Genomic DNA, 19,324 nt, shown 5'->3' with positions numbered 1-19,324 from the left:
CTCCTGTTATTCCCTGTGCTTTTGATTTGTACAGTACTGTCTGGAACTGAAGTAACTAAAGTCAGTTAGATACAATGCATGCCCCAATGCAAGATGAAGCAGGAAGAAAGGGTTACTTCATGATATTTCAAATAGCAACCTTATTTCTAAGAATCAGGAGATAAAAAGCTTTTGTGATGTGTTGCTTGTAGATATAGACACTCTTCGATCATTAGCAGAAATGGTTTGTGTCAGTACAGCAGGTAGAACTTTCATTGCTTTTGAAAAACACAATATACTGAAAAACACAAACATATCACAGGGAAAATAAAAAGATACACAGCTGAATACAAGGGCAGCTCTCTGCAAAAGCTATTTCATACACAGTGTCACACAGCAATCAAGGATCCTGCCAACTCTTGAAGTGACAATACGCTACCACAGAGACAACACAATCTGCTCATAGAGTCATTTCCCTTCCTCCTGAAGCCCAGTGCTCCTTTAGAAAACAAAACTGCTGTGTAGTGAACTTAATCAAATGCTACGGGGCAGAAGATTTTTGTTGTTCTTTTTTTCCCCTATTCCTACTAAGAGTGGGAGCCTCCAGTGACCTAAGACTGGCAAATACCATTGGATCCTTACTTTGGTGTTCATAATGGAGAGATGCAGCCAAAACCAAAAATGATCAACAGAATATCACTGTTGTCACTGAAAATGACAGTATTTCACTTTTCTAAACAGAAGAGAGAGGTAATTAGTCACAGCCTATTCCACCAATTTCTTTTTCAAGAAAAAAACTTTTTTAGTCTCAGATTCTATAGCTGTGGGGAGAGAGCTGAGCAAGAGGGAGGTTTTTTATTATTTTGGTGCATCACATTACATGAAAGGCAGAAAAACACTGGAAATTGTATCTATTGCAATCTGAGGCTGAAACATATTTGATAGCGTATATTCAACAGCTTTGCTTGTCTCACAGCCCCGGGCAAAAACATGCCCCTTTCCCTGCTGTTCCTTCATTTCATGCTATAATGCTTCCAATTCTCCTTTTAAAAAGAATTATGTACATTATCTACCTGTTGCACAGAATCTCTTTCTTATGGCCACTCATAACCTTTGCAGATGTGTCTCCATCATTATCAGTAAAAGCCTGACTCATTTGGTTCAGGGAGGAAATAGCATCTAGGAAAAGTGCCTCAATAATCAAAAAGGCGGCGGCAAGTTGTTCTTGCTAAATAACTATCTAAAAGGGTGGTGGGGAGCTGGAATAAAAACTGGAGGAAACAATATGCAGAACAAAGTTTTCTAGATTTGATTTTTTTTTTTTAATTATGCTGCATATTTCTGTCTTCACAATTTCACTTTATCAAATACAGTTCTATCTGGCCCATCCACATGTCTGAATGTGACATTACCTTCCTGATGTTCCTGTACCATTTCAGACTGATGAAACTTCAAATATCTCAGCTTTTCTTCCCCATTCCTGATAACCACTACTCTCTCCTATCCTTGCACAAAAAGCACTTCCCTTTCCTCTCTCTTAATTTTACTGAATCACATTTCTTTTCATGCCAGGTCCTTCCTGACAAGTCCTCTTTATGATACTTTGTAGACTTCAAATCAGAGTGGAAAACACACATCACTTCAGGATGACCTCAGGATTTTACAACTTCCAAACTGGTCATTTCCCTGACATTGAAGTATTAAGCTCACCTGAGTTTAACTACTCATGGGTGTGATCCTGATACTGGCTGTGTACCTCTGCTCCCACAGAGCTCACCCTTTCCATGCATCCTCATCACTTGCCAAAGGTCAAAGATCAGGTCATGATAAAACGCCTCACATTGCTTCCTTAACCAACCCCTCACATTCAGTGTGCTTTCCCCCACAAAATCATCTTTCTGACCACTGACATGTACTATACGTATTAAAATGAAATGAAAATATGACTACATGAAAACATCAGGATCCTGAAACAAGAACCCTTTAAGAAAAAAGATGCATATTTACAAAAGGATTAAAAATAAAAATTCTTTTCTCATACACTGAGCAAAAGATGAAAAAATAGACAGGAAGAATCCCACAGCTAACAAGGACACTGACAAGTTACTAAGCTCTGCCATCCCAGTGGGATTGTGCAGGCTCATCCCTGGATAACACAAAGCACTGCTCAACTGTCTGACTTTGAATGATGAAGATTCATACCTCGCGGACTTTTCTGCAAAGAGACGTGCTGTGTTAAATCCTGGGATGAAACATCTTCTTCAAGATGAAAACATGGAAAATTCCTGCTAAATGCCATGTCTGAAGCAGCCATGATTCAAAGGGACAACTTGAGTAGAACAGGTGCCAAGGATGTCTGTTCTCTTGATTGATTTACAAACTAAGAGTCTTCTAAACCATTAGACGTTTCCCCTGTCTCATGTGAGCAGACAGTGAGTCGAGTTCAATGTATCTCATTGCCATCTGGAAACTCTACAGGCAAGGATATCTTCTCTATTGAGCTTTTGAATAGAATTAGTTTTCATCCAGCTGAAATCATTGTTCTGAAGCTGTGCAATCCCTGCTCTCCTTCATAAGTCAGGTTTATTCCTTTTCCATGTGGTTTTGATATACTCGTAGAACAGGAGACCAAGGGAAGAACAGCCTAATGCCTCAAGGAAAGGACCCCCAAGATAAGAACTCACACAAAATATTATTCTCAATATCACCAGGTACTGTGTTCTGCATTGTTGCCCTTCTTAGCTATGACCTTTCATAAATGATATCAGATGGTGTTTGCGTTATCCAATAGCCTGTACCATTGTTCAAGGCATGCATGCACATACATAACATTAATTTCTCTAGCCTATTAATAAAAGCAGAAGAAAATAACAATGGCAAATTGGGTACAGATTTATACTGATCTGTTTTTTCAGTCTACTTTCCTTTCTAAATTATATTTATGCATTTTCATTTCCAGTTTCTTTAAATACAAATATTACTGACTAATTATCTTGTTACTATGATGGACACAATCCAAAAACCTAGATAAAAGTATGTCATAATTTCAGTTCTGGTTATAAATTTTGTGGCTTGAATCACAAGTGATTGAAGACCTTAACAAGCATGCCCAAGAAAACCTCACTGCAAATGAAGTTATCTTTATTTTATTTTCCCCAGAAAGAGAAGGTTTAGCTCAGCATATTGCTTGCAGAGATACACAAAGCACAACGGCTTGTTTTGGGTTGCTGCCATTCAGTTTCATGCTGCATCCCCATCCAGAGTCATTAATCTTTTACCACCAGGAACACAATTAATCACGGTTGAGGTTTTTTTTTTTTCAGAGGAAAAAGACAAAAATCATAGTAATTTTTATAGAAAACACTGCAAGGTACTCCATCAATAACAGCAATTTTTCTTCTCAGTACACACCAATAGATTTGCTCACCGAAACCTGCTTGTCTTTACAGTATACAAACATGCAGTAATCTAAAATACATACAAACAATAGAAAAAAACACTTGAAGAAGCAGTCTGCTTAGTGGTGCTGTGTAAGGCAATGAATGTCCTTTTACTGATAGCTGGACAATAAAGAAAGAATGGATAGGGTTGAGAAAAAAGTGTTTACATTACTGCGGAGGTTATTATTAGGTGGAAATATTTTTCCACCTAGCCCATAACACAAGATCTTTGTCTAAACTATGATACAAGTTTTGAATCAAAACTTACTAAAAACAAATATCTTACCAACTTCGATGGTAGTTTTACTTAAATTAGTGCATGCTACATGTGGATATATATAAAAAACAATGATCTATGACAGTATGTGATTCGATGCCATCCCCTTACCCCAGCTGCATTCACATCCTAGGTCAGAAATACCCATTGCTAGTTGTATAAAAATCTCACTCATACTGTTCTCAGCCTTTTAGGTCTGAGAACTTACCTGAAACTCAGCTCTCATTAAGGTCAGTAAGAGTTCTGCCTGAATACAAATGAAGATCCATCCACCTTCTACCCCTTCAAACTATGTGATTTGCTATATGGCTTCATATACTTTTTCACTGTCTTCCTTTGACATTTATAACCTAGTAATTTTTTAAAATTAAATGTCACAAGGCTTTCTCTTTTTCTTTTCTTTGTTTTTAAGACACACAGAAGACAGCTACAGACTGCCACCCCTCCCTCTTTTTTTTTTCTTTTTTCTTTTTTTTTTTTTTTTTTTTTATCCATAATGTAATTGGCTTTCTGGAGAACTAACTGAATTTTCCAAATTTAATTTTAAAAGATGCTCTATAATATCCATTATAGCAAACACTGTCCTGCAGATTCAATTAGTAGGCTCTCTGGACCTGCTTATTTCTGAATTGAAAGTGCAGTACAGCCTGGATAAATGAATTACCTGAGCAGCGGAACTTCTTGCTCTTGATCTGGCTGATTCGTTTGTTGGCAAGGCGACGCGGATTGCTGCATCGAGCGCCGCTGGTTTCTATCGGATTATCCTGCAGGTAATCAGCCAGCCACTTCAAATGGCAGTCGCACACAAATGGATTCTGAGCTAAATGTCTGCGAGAAGGATGGGATGTTTAATCAGAAGTGACCTGTGACACTGTACTCCATCACTGTTTTTCACAAACGCAAAACTGAAGAGTAGAGTAATTGAATAAGCTTCCAAAAACCCAGGCCTGGCGGAAACCACACAGAGCTGCACATGAATGGGAGAATTCTGTGAGTGATCACATTTCGTAGCTCATTAAGCCTGCTGCAAGTCCTTTCACAGAGGAAACAAAAATTAAGATAGCAAAGCCTCTGTTAAAGGACACAGACCTCCTGTCTACAAAGTCCAGTGTTTTCTCCTGAAAGCTTGACATGTTGCCTTTTGAAAGAAATGCACCTTTTTAGATGCACCTGACCTGAAGATCATTTTGTACCCTAAAATATATTTTCTTGGCAAGCTCAGATTCCTAGGGATTAAAATGTGAATTAGTAAGATGCCTTGGATCTGTGGGCAAAGCCAGAAGTGATCTAGAGGTCTTTTCTCAAGAGTGAAATTGATATCTGCATATACTCATCATGCCTAATAGTAGTACCCTTCTATGCATTTTTTCCTGGAGCAAAAACTTTTACTACTGAGACTGAACCGTTCATGCAAGGTAGAACTTGACTTTATCCTTCACCAAAATTTGCACAACTTATTTCCCACACAATTGGAAAGAAGTATTATAGCATGATTTTAACTGGGTATTTAGACTTGTTGATAGAAATCTGCTGGAGTATCTTCGAGAGAAACAGCATTTCTCTGCTGCTGTTATGATTAATTCTGCTTGACAAAGTTGAGCACTATTATCAAGAGAATTTGTCAGGTCTTTCTCAGAGCCTGATTCTGATCTTAGTTAAGTTTACTTGCAACAGTCCCTCTAACTTCCAATCCCTCTTGTTTCCAAGGGAGTAGGACACGGCTCTCCTGTAACTGCAAAGACCATTTAAAAAAAAGACAGATGTTTAAATTTGGTTTGAACAGAGGTGTAAAATTATAGTCTCACAAGAACTGTGCTCTGTTACTGTTAGTGTGTTATTTCCACCTGTAGAAACTTCTTTTCTTTTCTGTTTGTGGTTATATTTATGAACGGCCACTTAACAGAATAAGTATAAAATAATACAGGGCAATGGTTGTCAAGGACTGGGAAGTGAAAGCATCCATAGCAGCAAGTGCCTGAAGAAACTAGATATTACTATTGCAGTAGAGCCATTCCTGGTGTGAAAGGTCCAAAGAACAAGCAAGCATTATAGAGATAGGATATGGGACTGTTTTTGTAGCTCTAGAAAAAAAAAAAAAAAGCAGAAAATAGCACTCACTTGCAATACTAAAAATGGGAGAATGATTCAAAACATTTAATGAAAAACTGTCTTGATGTGAAGCAACAATTCCATTCTAAGTAATGGCCACCAGGAGTGCCAACAAAACCCCATGGAAACCAAGGAGAAATATTTATAACGTAAGGGTGTTGCCTATTGTTTAACTTGACAAACCTTCTATACCTCTGTAAATGAACCTCTGTGTCACCCTTGTTTACACACACACACATATATATATATCTGTACATATAAAGCATGCTGCAGCAGAAGAAAGCATGGTAGAGGTGTGGGGGGGCAGGACTGTGAAGAGCAGTTATACATGATTATTCCAACGCCTTAACGGTCTGTAGCAATACCTACTGGCCTAAGGTTGCCTGAGGAGGTAGCAGGTACCCTGCTGCTAGAAAGCATCCTTATTACTTCATCTTTATATGAACTAGAACATTTAAAAACTAATTTGGCCAATGCATTTCTACTATTAAAATATATATATGTGCATGTGTATATATATACACATTTCCATGACTACAGTATGTATATGTGTATATATATACATAATGTGCATATATATTGCAGTGTGTGTATATATGCATACACGTTTTAATAGGGAAAATGCATGTATTTACATACTACATAAACCCAGAGCCTTAAATCTATATATGCACGAACAAATATATATAAACACACATACACAATATTGGGTGAGGGGTTCTTCCTTGTTTTTCATTTTATCAGGCTGCCAGCTCCAGCTCTGAAGTATTTACTTTATTATCTTACCATTCACAGCTTTAGGATGAAACCTTCTTCTCTAAAATGTTGAGTAATTTCCATACTTTTGCTTCCAACTTTGCTTCTGATCCCTTTTTAATGCCTCCAATTCAAAGACTCTCAGAAAAATATTTAGTGGGTTTTCTTAATGGATCAAATAATACAATATATCATTCTCCTTAAGTGGAATGTCAGCTGAAATATGGTTTCAGAAGTTATGAACTATACAGCAGGACTCAGAACCAGTAAGGAGAGATACCAACTCACTAGCTCATTATAAATTGCTAGGCAATAGTTTTAATAGAATTCTGCTGTATTCATGTATTCTTAAGAGTTAAATTTACATATAATCTTCCCAAGAAACAGTATTAATTAATTGTTCTGGGAGCTTAATACACATGACATTTATGTCACTGTGGGCAGGCTGTATCAATACCTGGCTGTGCTGAATTTACACAATATTTCTTTTTTTTTTTTTGCTCCTTTTATTTCTGTCAGAAAAGGAGGGGCTACCACCTTGAGGTCTCTTCCAAATTGTCTTAACGTCAGATGCAAAGCCTTTGCAAAGACAGGCAACATCTCTGGAGGAAAAAGAGAGAGCTGTCATTTATGATATGCCTGCATACTCACAGGGTCTGGATCGATCGGAGAGGTGCAAAGAGCCCCTTGCTGATGGTCTGCAGTTTGTTGTCATAAAGAGATAGCAGTTTGAGATTATGTAGACCTTGGAACGTGTTTACTCTCAGACAGTTGATCTTATTGGCATTGAGAAGCCTGAAAACAGAGGAAAGGTTTATAATTCATTAATCTTGTAATAATCAAATAAAGATAGACTGAACTTTGGGGTTAAAACTAAAAAAAATATTAACCCAGTCAGCAAAGCCAACTCACGTTTAAAGGTCTCCATTTGCCTGTTACATTAAAAAGGTGAAAAACCCACAGTCAACACTAGTACTCTCATAGCTGTGGAATATACAAACATATAACAGTGCCAACTATCTTAAAATAGTTAAGAGAGATTATTTTTATGCCCAGCCCTCCCATTTTTTCAGAATTCTACACAAATGTTTAAAGAAGCCTACCTCAATATACATAGAAATAGCAAATATTACCCCACCTTGCTATTCCATGCACACACTCACACAAAGTCCACAATGAGAAGCACATTCGGTTTTGTGGGTTTTTTTTTTTTTTCCCAATTTTCTCTGCCAGCAGCTGTCTTAAGTCTAACTGAAATACCTGGAAGTTTGACATCTTTTGATAAGTAGTGCAGGGTTAATTTGATCAAGGAAAGAAAGAAAACATGATTCTCCTCAGAGATAAGAAGAAAGAAGTGTAGGGTTTGGACTAAAACATGCGGAAAGGCAAGCTCACTGCATACCTAAGGATAGTCAAGCAGTGGGCCAGGTTGCTCAGAGGAGTTGTGCAGTCTCCATCATTGGAGGTTTTGAAGATGATATTGAACAAAGCCATGAGCATCCTGCTCTGACCTAACAAGGGGACTCTGCTTTGAACTAGGATTCTCCAGTCTCACGGCTACTGATCACCAGCGGTCCCTTCCACTGCACTGTCCTACAACTCTACCAACCCACACCATTCCAGTTACACCAGGCTCCTGTGCAGTTGTGGAAAAGCAGTACAAAGACAATTTACATCCTTTTTTTTTTTTTTTTTTTTTTTTTTTTTTTTAATACATTTTGCACATCAACACAGCAACCAGTTGGCTAATCAGTTCAGCCAGAAAATCTTGGACAGTACTTCTGTAAATTCTCTTAGATTACCCAGCCAGAGTTCTGTCATGTATAACAAGTATATACAATCCCAACAACAAGCTGGATCTCCCTCTGAGACAATCAAACCAGAGAACACTTAAAACTGTCATTGTCATCTACATATGTGGTATTTAACACTTAGAAGGAAAACAGGCAGGAAATGACCTATTCTTACAAATGCCAAAATCCATATCTTTTGACTACTATCTGCCTGAGAAAAAGGGTACATTGCAAAAAATACATGCTGTTAACTCAGTTCTCTTAGTCACAAAATTCTTGCTACTTGTCAATGAATTTGAAGGGCTTAATATTGCAATATTGTGGCTCTCCGAGAGGCACCACACTAATACTAAATCAGAAAACAAGTGTGTTTATAGGTAAAAAGAAAAGACACCCTCATAGCAAGCAAATGTACCATCTTAACACACCTCTAACAGCACAGGGAGCTTCCATTTTCAAAAAGCTGCACATACACTACTACAGACATCAGGGCAACCTATCAGGGAAGAAATGCATGCATAGTAACTGCACATGATGCTCTTCTTTTGCTCCAAAAAATAACTTCAGAAGGTGCTTCCCCTGCATAGCACCCTGCATTTGCATTCCTGAAGCCTTTGGAACACTGGGCACTAATCACAGCTCTCTGCTCCTACTGCCATTTTGGCAGAGCCTCATTACTGCAGTAAATGGCTACAGTAATTGTGATACATAAAAGATGGATGCATACTTGAGTAGAGCCCTTTTCTCAAGAAGAACAGGAATGCAGTGCTTTGGATTGGGAGTGTGTCAGAGCAGAACTCACCTTTCTAGCCTATAGAAAAGTAAACTATCATTTTACCTTTTTTCTTTATATGTTTTGGAAAACAAAGTTTGACATTAGATAAGAGGAAGTCCTATGGAAGGCAATGATGGATAAATGAGGTCACATTTTTTAATTAACTAATAGCTAAAATAATTTTATGAAATCATAAGCAGCACTACTATGACCCCTCTGGAATCTGTATTTCTTTATGTGACACCTATTCCACACTGCTGTTGACTCCACTAGAAGTAACAGGGTAATTTTCATATTAGGCTAACAGGAACAGTTCCTCCCATGAATTTGACTTAGGAGATTTTTGTCTCAACAGTAAACATCAATGTTATCCCTTTCTACTTGCTTCTTACAGCCATTTGTATGTCCAAACCAAAGCAATCTTCATCCTTTCTCAATTCTCATGAATTATGCATTTCTTTTCAAGCTTGTACATTATATTTTCCATAAAGAATAGGTTAACAAGTTATCAGAAGGCAGAATTAGCCACTGACTTTTGAACAAAATCCCCAGACATGCACTTAGGCATTAAAAATCCTTGGGTTTCTACTCCCTGTCCTTGTGCACTGGTCCCAACATTATTTTTAGGTAACGCACATTAGCTTAGACTGGTTGTTCCATGACAGAGACTTGGTACCTGGAGTTACACAGGAAGAAAACAGAAAGCAATTATGTACTTTGATTTATTTGGCTAGGTTCTAATTTTTTTCTAACCTTATAGTAGTACTTTATGTTGCAAGCAGTACTTGTAACAAAGTATAAAGCAAAACAATCTCCATAGTAAGAGAATTACAACTCAACTACAGTTGTATTTGTATATGCAGACAACCAGCATGTCTTTTTGTGATGCTTAGAAGAGCACACACAACAGAGCTGTGTTGCACAGATGCCGTTCACTCCTGTGCAAAGAGTGGGCTTGAAGTTTAACCATCATTGATCCCGCTTAACAAACCCTCAGAGCAAAGCTGAGCTAGAACTGCCATGAACACAGGTTTCAAATTCATTCTCTGATTAGTTTCAACAAAACATGAATAAACCCAATGCTGGAAATTCGAACTTAGAACGTGACAAGTCTTCCTGGCATGAATTTTCAATGACTAGATTCATGGTGATATAATCTGTGACATTTCTGTGAGAGCCAAATACCAAAAATGAGAGAAAATGATCCTATACATAGTCACAAATACAGAGGCACACTCTCTCCCTTACATATTAGAGAAAGTAATTTGGAAAAAGAAAGTGCTTGTGCAGACTGTTTAGAAGTGGGAATTCAGGTTCTACACAGCTTTTCTGAGGTGACAACACCTATTCTGTACGTCATCTATGCATATATGTGCAGCACCTACATCTAAAGAGGACAAATAGCGTGCTCAATACTAACATAGGTGTAGCCATACTCAGGGGACCATGAGATAGACTAATGTCCTATTTCTGATCAGAATCAGTGAGAAGAGGGGAAGGGGGGAGGAGTGAAAAAATTTGAGAAAGCAGAATAAATCATCCCTAAAATTTTTTCCTCCTACTTCCTGTGAGTTACAGGATGATTCCTGCCAGAAGCATTAAGGTCTATATTCCTTTCAAAACTCTCAGTTATTTTAAACTATCCACTCTATGGATATTCTCCAACATAAATTCTAATTTTTTGCATAATCTTTTCTCACTATCACAGCCAACCTAATGACATCTAATTATTAATTAGGTATACAAGGCTGGCCTCACATAGAGTTAAAAGTGGTTACAAGAGGGTTCTTTTTAAAAACTAGGAAGAAGAAACACTGATCTTCCTTAAACACTGAACCAGGCTGTAAAACATACTAAGGGTTCCTTTTATTGGACCCACACCAAAGGAAGAGACAATATTAAAAGCTGAGTCCTATTTTAGCAAGAATTACATGGTATTTATTCTCCTCCAATTTATGGTGAAGGTAAATTCCGCTATTTTTCCTATTTTGTTATCAGCTTGATTGGATGAGATTTACACATGACCTCCAGATGTAGTGCAGCATTCAAAAAGAGGTTAAAAATTCAAGTAGAAATAAAACCTCCTACTACCCAGAGGAATGATGGATTATTAACTCAAGTCTCCATTTTCATCCCTCTGGATATGTTATAAACATGAAGAAATCTCTTGCAAGTCCAGGACCACCACAGAATACAGGAGAATGGTTAAAGACCTTGTGGTTTACACGCCATCGAGAGTAATGAGCAGAGCAGTATTACAATTCCATGAACCCATTTCCCGAAAAAGTGAATGTGTCCACACACATCGAAATAATAATGTGTTTTTCAGCTAAGCCCTTTGAATGAGTGTGTACTGAATTGGCACTGTAATTGTATCAGATGCTCTTAAGCACCGTCTGCATAATTAAGATGGTCCCATAATTGAATTATATGCCCGAACATAATTTCAAGTGATTAACATTTAAATAACATTTTGAACTCCAAAACCAAAATGATTGAAAAAATTGGTTTTTAAGGGCAAATGGGGATGTTTATATGGCTTTTACCCTTAGAAATGTTTGTATTTTCAGCTCAGTGAGGTCAAGTAACCAAACTATCAGCAAATAACTACACAACTCAGAGAATGAAACAGCAGCCTCACAACCTTAAGAGAGGCTGGAGACTGCAGGTTGATTTCTGTTGTGACAGGATGGTCCAGAAATCATTCTAGGTACATTAATGAGCCAAAAGGAAAGTGTCAGGGAGAAAAGCTGCACAGAGCCACTGGAAAAATTCTCTTTCTTTTTCACTAGCTTTGTGTTTTGACAGTGACGACAACATGATGAGAATAAAAACGTCTGGCATCCCATGAACTGGCTGGCACATCCCACATGCCAGACTCCACTGGGGAAAAACGAGAACTCATCAGAAAAAGAAAGATATAAAATGCATAGGAGACTTACATGGAAGAGGAGAACTGGGTAACAGTTTTGTATAAGTAACAGCAGAATACAAACTCAATATACATGACTCTTATAGAATATCAATACTCAAAGACTTCACCCACATTCAAAGGCACTATAGGGAAGCAAAGAAAAGACTCTTGGCAGAAAACATTCCTTAGGATAGACAATACCTCTTAAGAAAAAGTCAAAACACTTTTTGGCATGCTTTTTGTAGCATTTTCTCTTGAAACATATAGGGAACCAAGCATCATCTTTGATTTAACACAACTTATCACATGAGAACAGCTGAAGTGCCAGTATGGAAGTATCCAGTCAAGTACTCCATCATCCCAGCAGTCAAAGACAAGGAACATCTAACGACAGAATTGTGTATGCCTCTGCTTACTTATTGGCAAAATAATTATATTAGGTTCCAGGAATGCTTTAAAATGGCCTGGAGTGTAGGGAAGCAATCTGATTGCCTCTCACTGTGTCAAGATATTTAGACATCTACTAAAATTTACATTTTCTAATGTGATGACTGACCACTGAGGAGTCTGTCAGTGCTTCAATTGATAATAACCAGCATGAAATCATCATCATGCTTGCTTGAACCAGCTTCTAATGTTTCCCCATGTTCAAGAAAATGGATGATGGTGATGACAAATTTATTCAATGTAAATTAAAATGGAAAATTCACAAGCTGATAATGAGTCAAGAAGGAAGCACAGAGCACAGTCTGATGGTCCTGTTTTGGAGGTGTTAAAGGCCTCCTTTCATTTCTGATCCAAAAGACTGCAACTCCAGTTGAACACCCTCCACAAAACAATCCTGTGGTACTAGTGTTACTGCCTGTAGAATTATAAGTACATGTTGCCATAGCATCTGGGCATCTGTTATTCAAAATTCAATATTGTCCAACTTAATGGCTGCAGATAAGGTTACAGCTAATTTTAGATAACCGCGTGATAAGTCAGATGCACAAGAGAATAAACACAGTTTCTCAACTTCCTGTGCTACCAGGAAGTTAGCTCCTCGTGTAACAACAACTAGGAGGGTTTCTATCAGGTGAGTTCAGCTTGGAGCACTGGCGTCAGACGAGCTAATAAATCACACGCTGACGTATGAACTGGCAGTTGTTGTGGCAAGTTGCATGCAGACAGGCTACAGAAGTGACACAGAAAAGGCAGATGCTGTTGCAGTCTTTCATTAGTGCTTGACTGTAATTGTGTTTCTGTGTCTGGCAGATGCTGATCCCTCACTTTAACAGCAGTTATTGAGTTTAGTAGTATTATCACAATAGCAGCCTAAATGGAGAAATCTGAAGGAAAAAAAGCTTGAGGCAAATGGCTTGAAAACAATTATAAGGCTATTAAACAGGTCTGTGCAGAGTGTATTGTGTCCCGAACTAGAAGGATGAGGGTTGTGTAGTACGTCTGCTGTAGCCAGAAATATTTTGAGTAACCCAAGGGAAAAATTCATATGTTATTTTGCTAAGAATTCAGAATCACAGAACCCAGAAATGACATAGGTTGCAAAGGAGCTCCAGAAGTCATCTGGTCTAAACCCTACTCAAAGCATGACCAATTTATAGATATTTAATGCAGATATTTGCTTTATCTGAAAAATAATTACTTAATCAGATCACAGGATAATTCAGAATGGCAGGAAGCTTGAGCAGTTTCTTGTCCTGTTAGACTACTCAAAACAGGGTGAGCTATAAGGTCAGATCAGGTTGCTTAGAGTTCTGTTCAGTCCAGTCTTTAAAATCTTCAAGGAGAGAGAACGCACAACTTTCTGGACAGCCTGCTTCACTGCTTGACTTGTCATTGTGAAAATGTTTCCCTTCACATTTAGTCAGAAGGTCTCTTTTTTTAGTATCTGTTGTCTCTTCTCCATGAGAAAAATCAAGAAGATTTTCTACATCACTCAAAGCTCAGAAGATTGCTGGGGCAGGGGGGAGGAGAGACTACTGTGCTATAAATGACCTGGAAATGGAAAACTAATTTCTTTATTCTGACACTGATATAATGTTTGCATCACTGTTTAATGATACTTATGCATATAACTATGTAATATATACAGTACAAAAATATTTGAGCTAATGTACATTCTTTGTAATAATTTTGTATTTTTTTAATACTTTGTAAGGGTTTGTGCTTCACTGGATTTTCTTTGAGCTTCTAACAAGCTCAAAAAGTATATAATAAATAATTGGTAGATCCTATTTTAAGGTCTTAAGCACCTGGAGTCAATTTTCAATTACCAGTCAACAAAAGCACTTCAAACTTGGCAAATTTGCCACGGAGATATTTTCCAACAACCTCACCAAAGAACTATGGGAGTATCTCACTATTCATCCAAGGAGAAACAGCATACAAAGCAGTTAAAAAGGAAAAACTCTCAAAGGAAAATTTGACTGGTTGCATTTTGGGAAGACTGATAATAGCAGTTTCTGAAAGTAAACACACGATTTGTCACTTCATACAGGTCTATTTTAAATAAAGGTCAGTTGAAGTTGTAAATACTAGATCTAGTTCTAATTTTAATGTGGGTTAGGTGATTGGATCTGGAAGTATAATTTTTCACCACTTTTGAGGTTACTTTATCTGTCCATATGTCAGACTCCAGGCACCAATATGATTATTGGTCTTTTCCAACTCCAATGCTGAGTTTTCCCTAATGATCACACATTAGGAGGAGGACAACAAAGCTGTAAGCTTTTGGCTTCATTTTACGAGAGTGGAATACAACAAACCTCTGATTTCAATATATATATGCACCCCAGGAGTGTATCTACTCAGAACATCCAAACAGAGTCTACCATAGGGGTACTTTCTTGCCCAGCAGGCCATGGGGATCTCAGTCATAAGATATAGGATCAACACGCCTGAGCACCTGTATGATCAGTAACTTTCCAAAGTAATTTTCCTCAAGGAAAAGGATTTATTGAAAACTGATACTTGCCAGGCACTTAAGAAATGAGATTTCATCGCCCTATATTATTTTGCTATACAATCTCTTTAAATAGTAGAGATTTTATGATACCTTCTTGTTCCAGGAAGTAGAGCACTGTGAAGCACACAGTGTATAACTGTAACAAAAAGCCCCCCACAACGTTTGTTTTAACACCGTCACAGAGAGGATAGTGTATTACTTAGACATCAAAAATACTAGTTAACAAACTTGGTGCCCCTTATCCACAGCTCACGTCTTGAGCCACCTGACTCACTGTTTCACTGCAGACTGGCTCTGCACATTTGCCCATTCGGGAGCAAGCAGAGCAACCATTCGGTTCACCTGCCACAAGGCTGCTAAAAAAGAGGGAGCTTCACACTGTTATGTTTTGCCCCCTGTGCAGTGACTGGCAGACAGTTTGGCAAAATCAAGTGTTCCTGAGCGAGCTTGTCCACATTCCAGGAAAACTGAAAGACAGGTGAGAAGGACATTTAAATATATTCCAACGTCTAGATGGACCAGGGTTAGTCGAAGGGCTCCTGGACCTGAGTTCAAACTTGCCACAGCTAATGGTTACTTGAAAACTTCCACCTTAAATTGAAACTCCTTCTATTCTTTCGATATTCAAATGCAAGTTACACAAACAGTGATAATGAAACACTGTTTTACAGCTTGGATGGACTGTTGCCCCAATGAAGTAAAAGTTTCAGTTAACTGGTAAAAAAAAATAAAAATATCAGACTTCAGTTATCCCTTTCTGGAAAACTGTAAACCATACAGCTCTAAAAATCCAAACTGACCTAAAATTCTCAGAAGACACTTGATCCAGCCTCCTTAAAAGAAGAATGTATGAGGATAGCGTACAGTAGCTTTCTAGCATCCTCTCTCCTGGCAACTTCAAATAGGATAAAGAAAATAACATGGTCCAACAAAAGCTTCTTCTCCACAGAACAGATGTGTAGTTGGGCTTCTATAATATTGTTTGCTGCTGTGTTGGTTACAGTTGCATATTTAGGAAGATATAAGATTTGTGAAATCAGCAATTTAGAAATTCAATTGTGATTATTTATATGAAGAATGTTTACTACTTACGATAGCTAATTGAAACAAAGTCTTCAGATGCAACATTTTAAATTAAAGCCATAGAGGTCAGAAAAAACCACAACACACACACTCCAACAAAACCCCCCTTGTTATCTAAGCCTGCCTGATTATTTTCTTGCCAGATACAACATAATATTGGCTTACATATCTCTGTCTTATATGACAGAAATACAGAATTCTAGTGCTAGCCAGGTTATCTAAAATTTGTTCCGATTTCTTCACTTCCCATAGACCAAAGTCAAATGGGGCAGTTGAAGATGCTGTCATGCCTGGGCTGAGCTTACTCTACAGTGCTTCTGACAGCAGTGGTACTGTCTGCAGATATAAAGCACTTCCACAAAACAATTCTGCCAGAATAAAAGCAGAATAATCTGGGCCTATACTATGACAGTATATTTAGAGAGAAGGATAATGACATTTCTGAGAAACTCTGATGAGTCTTATCCAAACCAGTAAATAATATTATCTACTCTGCAATTAAACAGTAATATTTTTTTCCTTCTAAATACAATCTCAGCGATTTTATACAGGACCCACAATGACTCCCTTTTTCTGACCATGTCCTGCTTTACCATAATGCCAGTGCATTTTCAAAAATGCTCCAGCTCAAGCTTAGGAAATTATACTGGCTACCAGGATACCTTAATCAGAGCGTTCTTATCAGTGTGTCTCCAGACTAATAAGAAGAAATCCAATCTAGTGCCCACTGAACACTAAATTAGATCTAATCATAGGGCGCTCTTCCAAACGTTCAACAGCAGGTCTAAAACCAACGAATGCCATTTATTTTTTTGGTATCCATTAAAATACTACAAGCAATCCCCTAATAGCTGTTTCAAAGCCACAATCAGAAAAGTGTGCAGACATTTGTTTGCATTTAAAACATGATCATTCAACACTCTCCTTGATAAAGCCACTTTACATTCAAACAGTACTCTGCGAATCCCATAACAGGGGATAACCTTCTTACATCTTCTCAGCTTGAGAATGTTTAAATTGTTGAGTACAATACCTTTTAATGGTTCTTTGGCATATAGATTTTTCCCCTTTAACAAAAAGGCATCACTTGACCTAAATCAGACTGGAAAACAACTGCATCTCACCTTAAATATGCCATTTATTGAAAGCCTGCAGTACATGCACACAAGGACTATAGTATAAAGGTGTTGAAACCTGCTTAAAGCTTTATGCAAAATGTTCTAGACCCACATTTTTATAGGACACAGTGAGCCATGTGTTGAGTGATTTTTTTTTTTTTCCTACTGGAAAAGATCCTTTCTGTAAAGTGTCCTGGTTAGACGGAACAACTGTGTATCACTTTGAATGTGTACCCATAAATTTTTTGGGGGGGACGGATTATGATAAGGCTCAGATTTCTTTCATATAGTTTCTTTCTCAGAGGTCAAAGTGACAAGTTAAGTTTTAGCTCTCCTTTTGCTTGCAGCATCTTCATTGTACTGAACACAACCTGAGCCTGACTACTAACATGCCAGTCACATCACTGTGTACTGAGTCCCAGCTTCAAAGTACTTTCATGCTTATTTTTCTCACATATGGCAAACTGCCTTCCCCCTAAATACACAGTTCTCGTACTGCATAGGTTGGCTGTGAAGACACTGAAGTACTAACAATCTTGTGAGTTATAAGACAGGAGAGAGGAAGGGAGCTGCCAGAACAAATATGTGCAAAAGGTGACGACAAAATAATTGGCTGTGTGCAGGAGATGAACAGCTTCCCACCATTGCAGCTCAAAGACTGTACTCTTGCTTGTCCTTCTCTAGAATACTGTGGTCCATGTTTGAAGTTAAGGTCTTATGGATAAATTACACATCTGAGTAGTCCTTCACTTAACATACAGAACAATTTCAACTATTTCATATTTTAGTTCCTTGGCTGTGCTCATGGATTTCTAATCCAAATCCATGCTTATTTTTATGTAGCACACAACTGCAGCAAAGACTGTACCCATTTCTGGTTACGTCAAGACAGTCAGAAAGGCCTAAAATAACATGTCTAAAAGCCATTTTTAAATATTATATCTTATCTAATTTATTGTTTGGAGGTGGAGGGTTGTGTGTGGTACAAACCAGAACTGCTGAATTTATCATATATCAGCTTTACTTTCTGAGTGCATCATCTATGGTGGTACTCAGAACACTAGGAATACATACTAAACTCACTTCTCTTCTGGTCCCTCTACTGACTGGCTGAAATAGCTTATTTGCTTCTCTTTGAAGGAGTTACTGGTTCCCAATGTGATTATGGAGATAAGAGTGAGTGAAATTTGCAATTTCACATTTGGCTTCAGAAATTTTTTATGCTACATTAACAAATACTGATGAGTGTACAATATCTACCTTCCCCCCGATCATGACTGACTGTCTGTTAAATCACACACAGCGTAAAATACTCAAATGCACAATATATTGTGAAGTCATTTCTCTTGCAGCTAAGCCACATTTGGCATAATAAGAATATGGAATTAAGCATGGCTCACAACAGTAAGATCTTTCATACTGCATTTTGCTTGCATGTGCATGTACTTGCAACACAGTAGCCCTCAAGGATCTACGTATTCAACCACAAATGCTAAATGTGTAAAAACAATCAGATGGCATCTCCACCCGCACATCAGCCGGTGACCAAATTTCCTTTCTTGGACTTCACCGAGCCTCTCATTTCCTCCCCACACCTAAATCCTCTGTGTCTATTATCCATTATACACACTGTGTTATAAAACTGTTGGCACCTTCTTTTTTATTTTTTTCCCCCCAGCCCTTTGCCTCCCTCTTGCCTGACACAGAAACAACAGACTAGCACATCCCTGTGAGTTTTCAGTGGAAGAGGTGATTATATTAATGTCAGAAGCTGAAAAAACAGTAAATCTAGCTAGTCTGTAAAATAAAGAAGAGGAAGGGATCATACTCACAGCAGCTGCAGAGACACAAGATCATCAAAAAGGCCCTGGGGAATCTCTGTGATCTTGTTTCCATAGAGCACTCTGAAAGATTCAGGAAGACAAAATAAATCTTAAATAACAGACCAGTTTAGTGTCCTCCCACATCTCTGCATTATCATCTTTATTGATCCTGTGCACCATGCCCAGGATCTGTGGGCATTTCATTTAACTACTGATCTCATTTTCTTCTCAGAGAGCACATGGTATTAAATGAGTCGTTATGATTCAGGCTTCGTCTGGTGTTGGAAAG

General features: G+C 37.9%; 1 protein-coding gene across 1 annotated transcript in view; it reads right to left on the bottom strand.

Moving 5' to 3' along the window:
* Window positions 1-19,324, bottom strand: part of SLIT3 (slit guidance ligand 3) — a 531,529-nt gene that overhangs the window by 138,557 nt on the left and 373,648 nt on the right. The window contains exons 13-15 of the mRNA XM_027779712.2: window positions 19,045-19,116; window positions 7,213-7,356; window positions 4,361-4,524 (exon numbers count right to left, since the gene is read on the bottom strand). Of these exons, the coding sequence (XP_027635513.1) occupies window positions 4,361-4,524; window positions 7,213-7,356; window positions 19,045-19,116 (380 nt within the window). The remainder of the gene's footprint in view (window positions 1-4,360; window positions 4,525-7,212; window positions 7,357-19,044; window positions 19,117-19,324) is intronic.

This window comes from Falco peregrinus, chromosome 8 (genome assembly GCF_023634155.1).
Source record: "Falco peregrinus isolate bFalPer1 chromosome 8, bFalPer1.pri, whole genome shotgun sequence".
NCBI classification, from domain to species: Eukaryota; Metazoa; Chordata; class Aves; order Falconiformes; family Falconidae; genus Falco; species Falco peregrinus.
The sequence above is the reverse complement of the archived record's forward strand: the minus strand, read 5'-3'. Positions and strand labels throughout refer to the sequence as shown.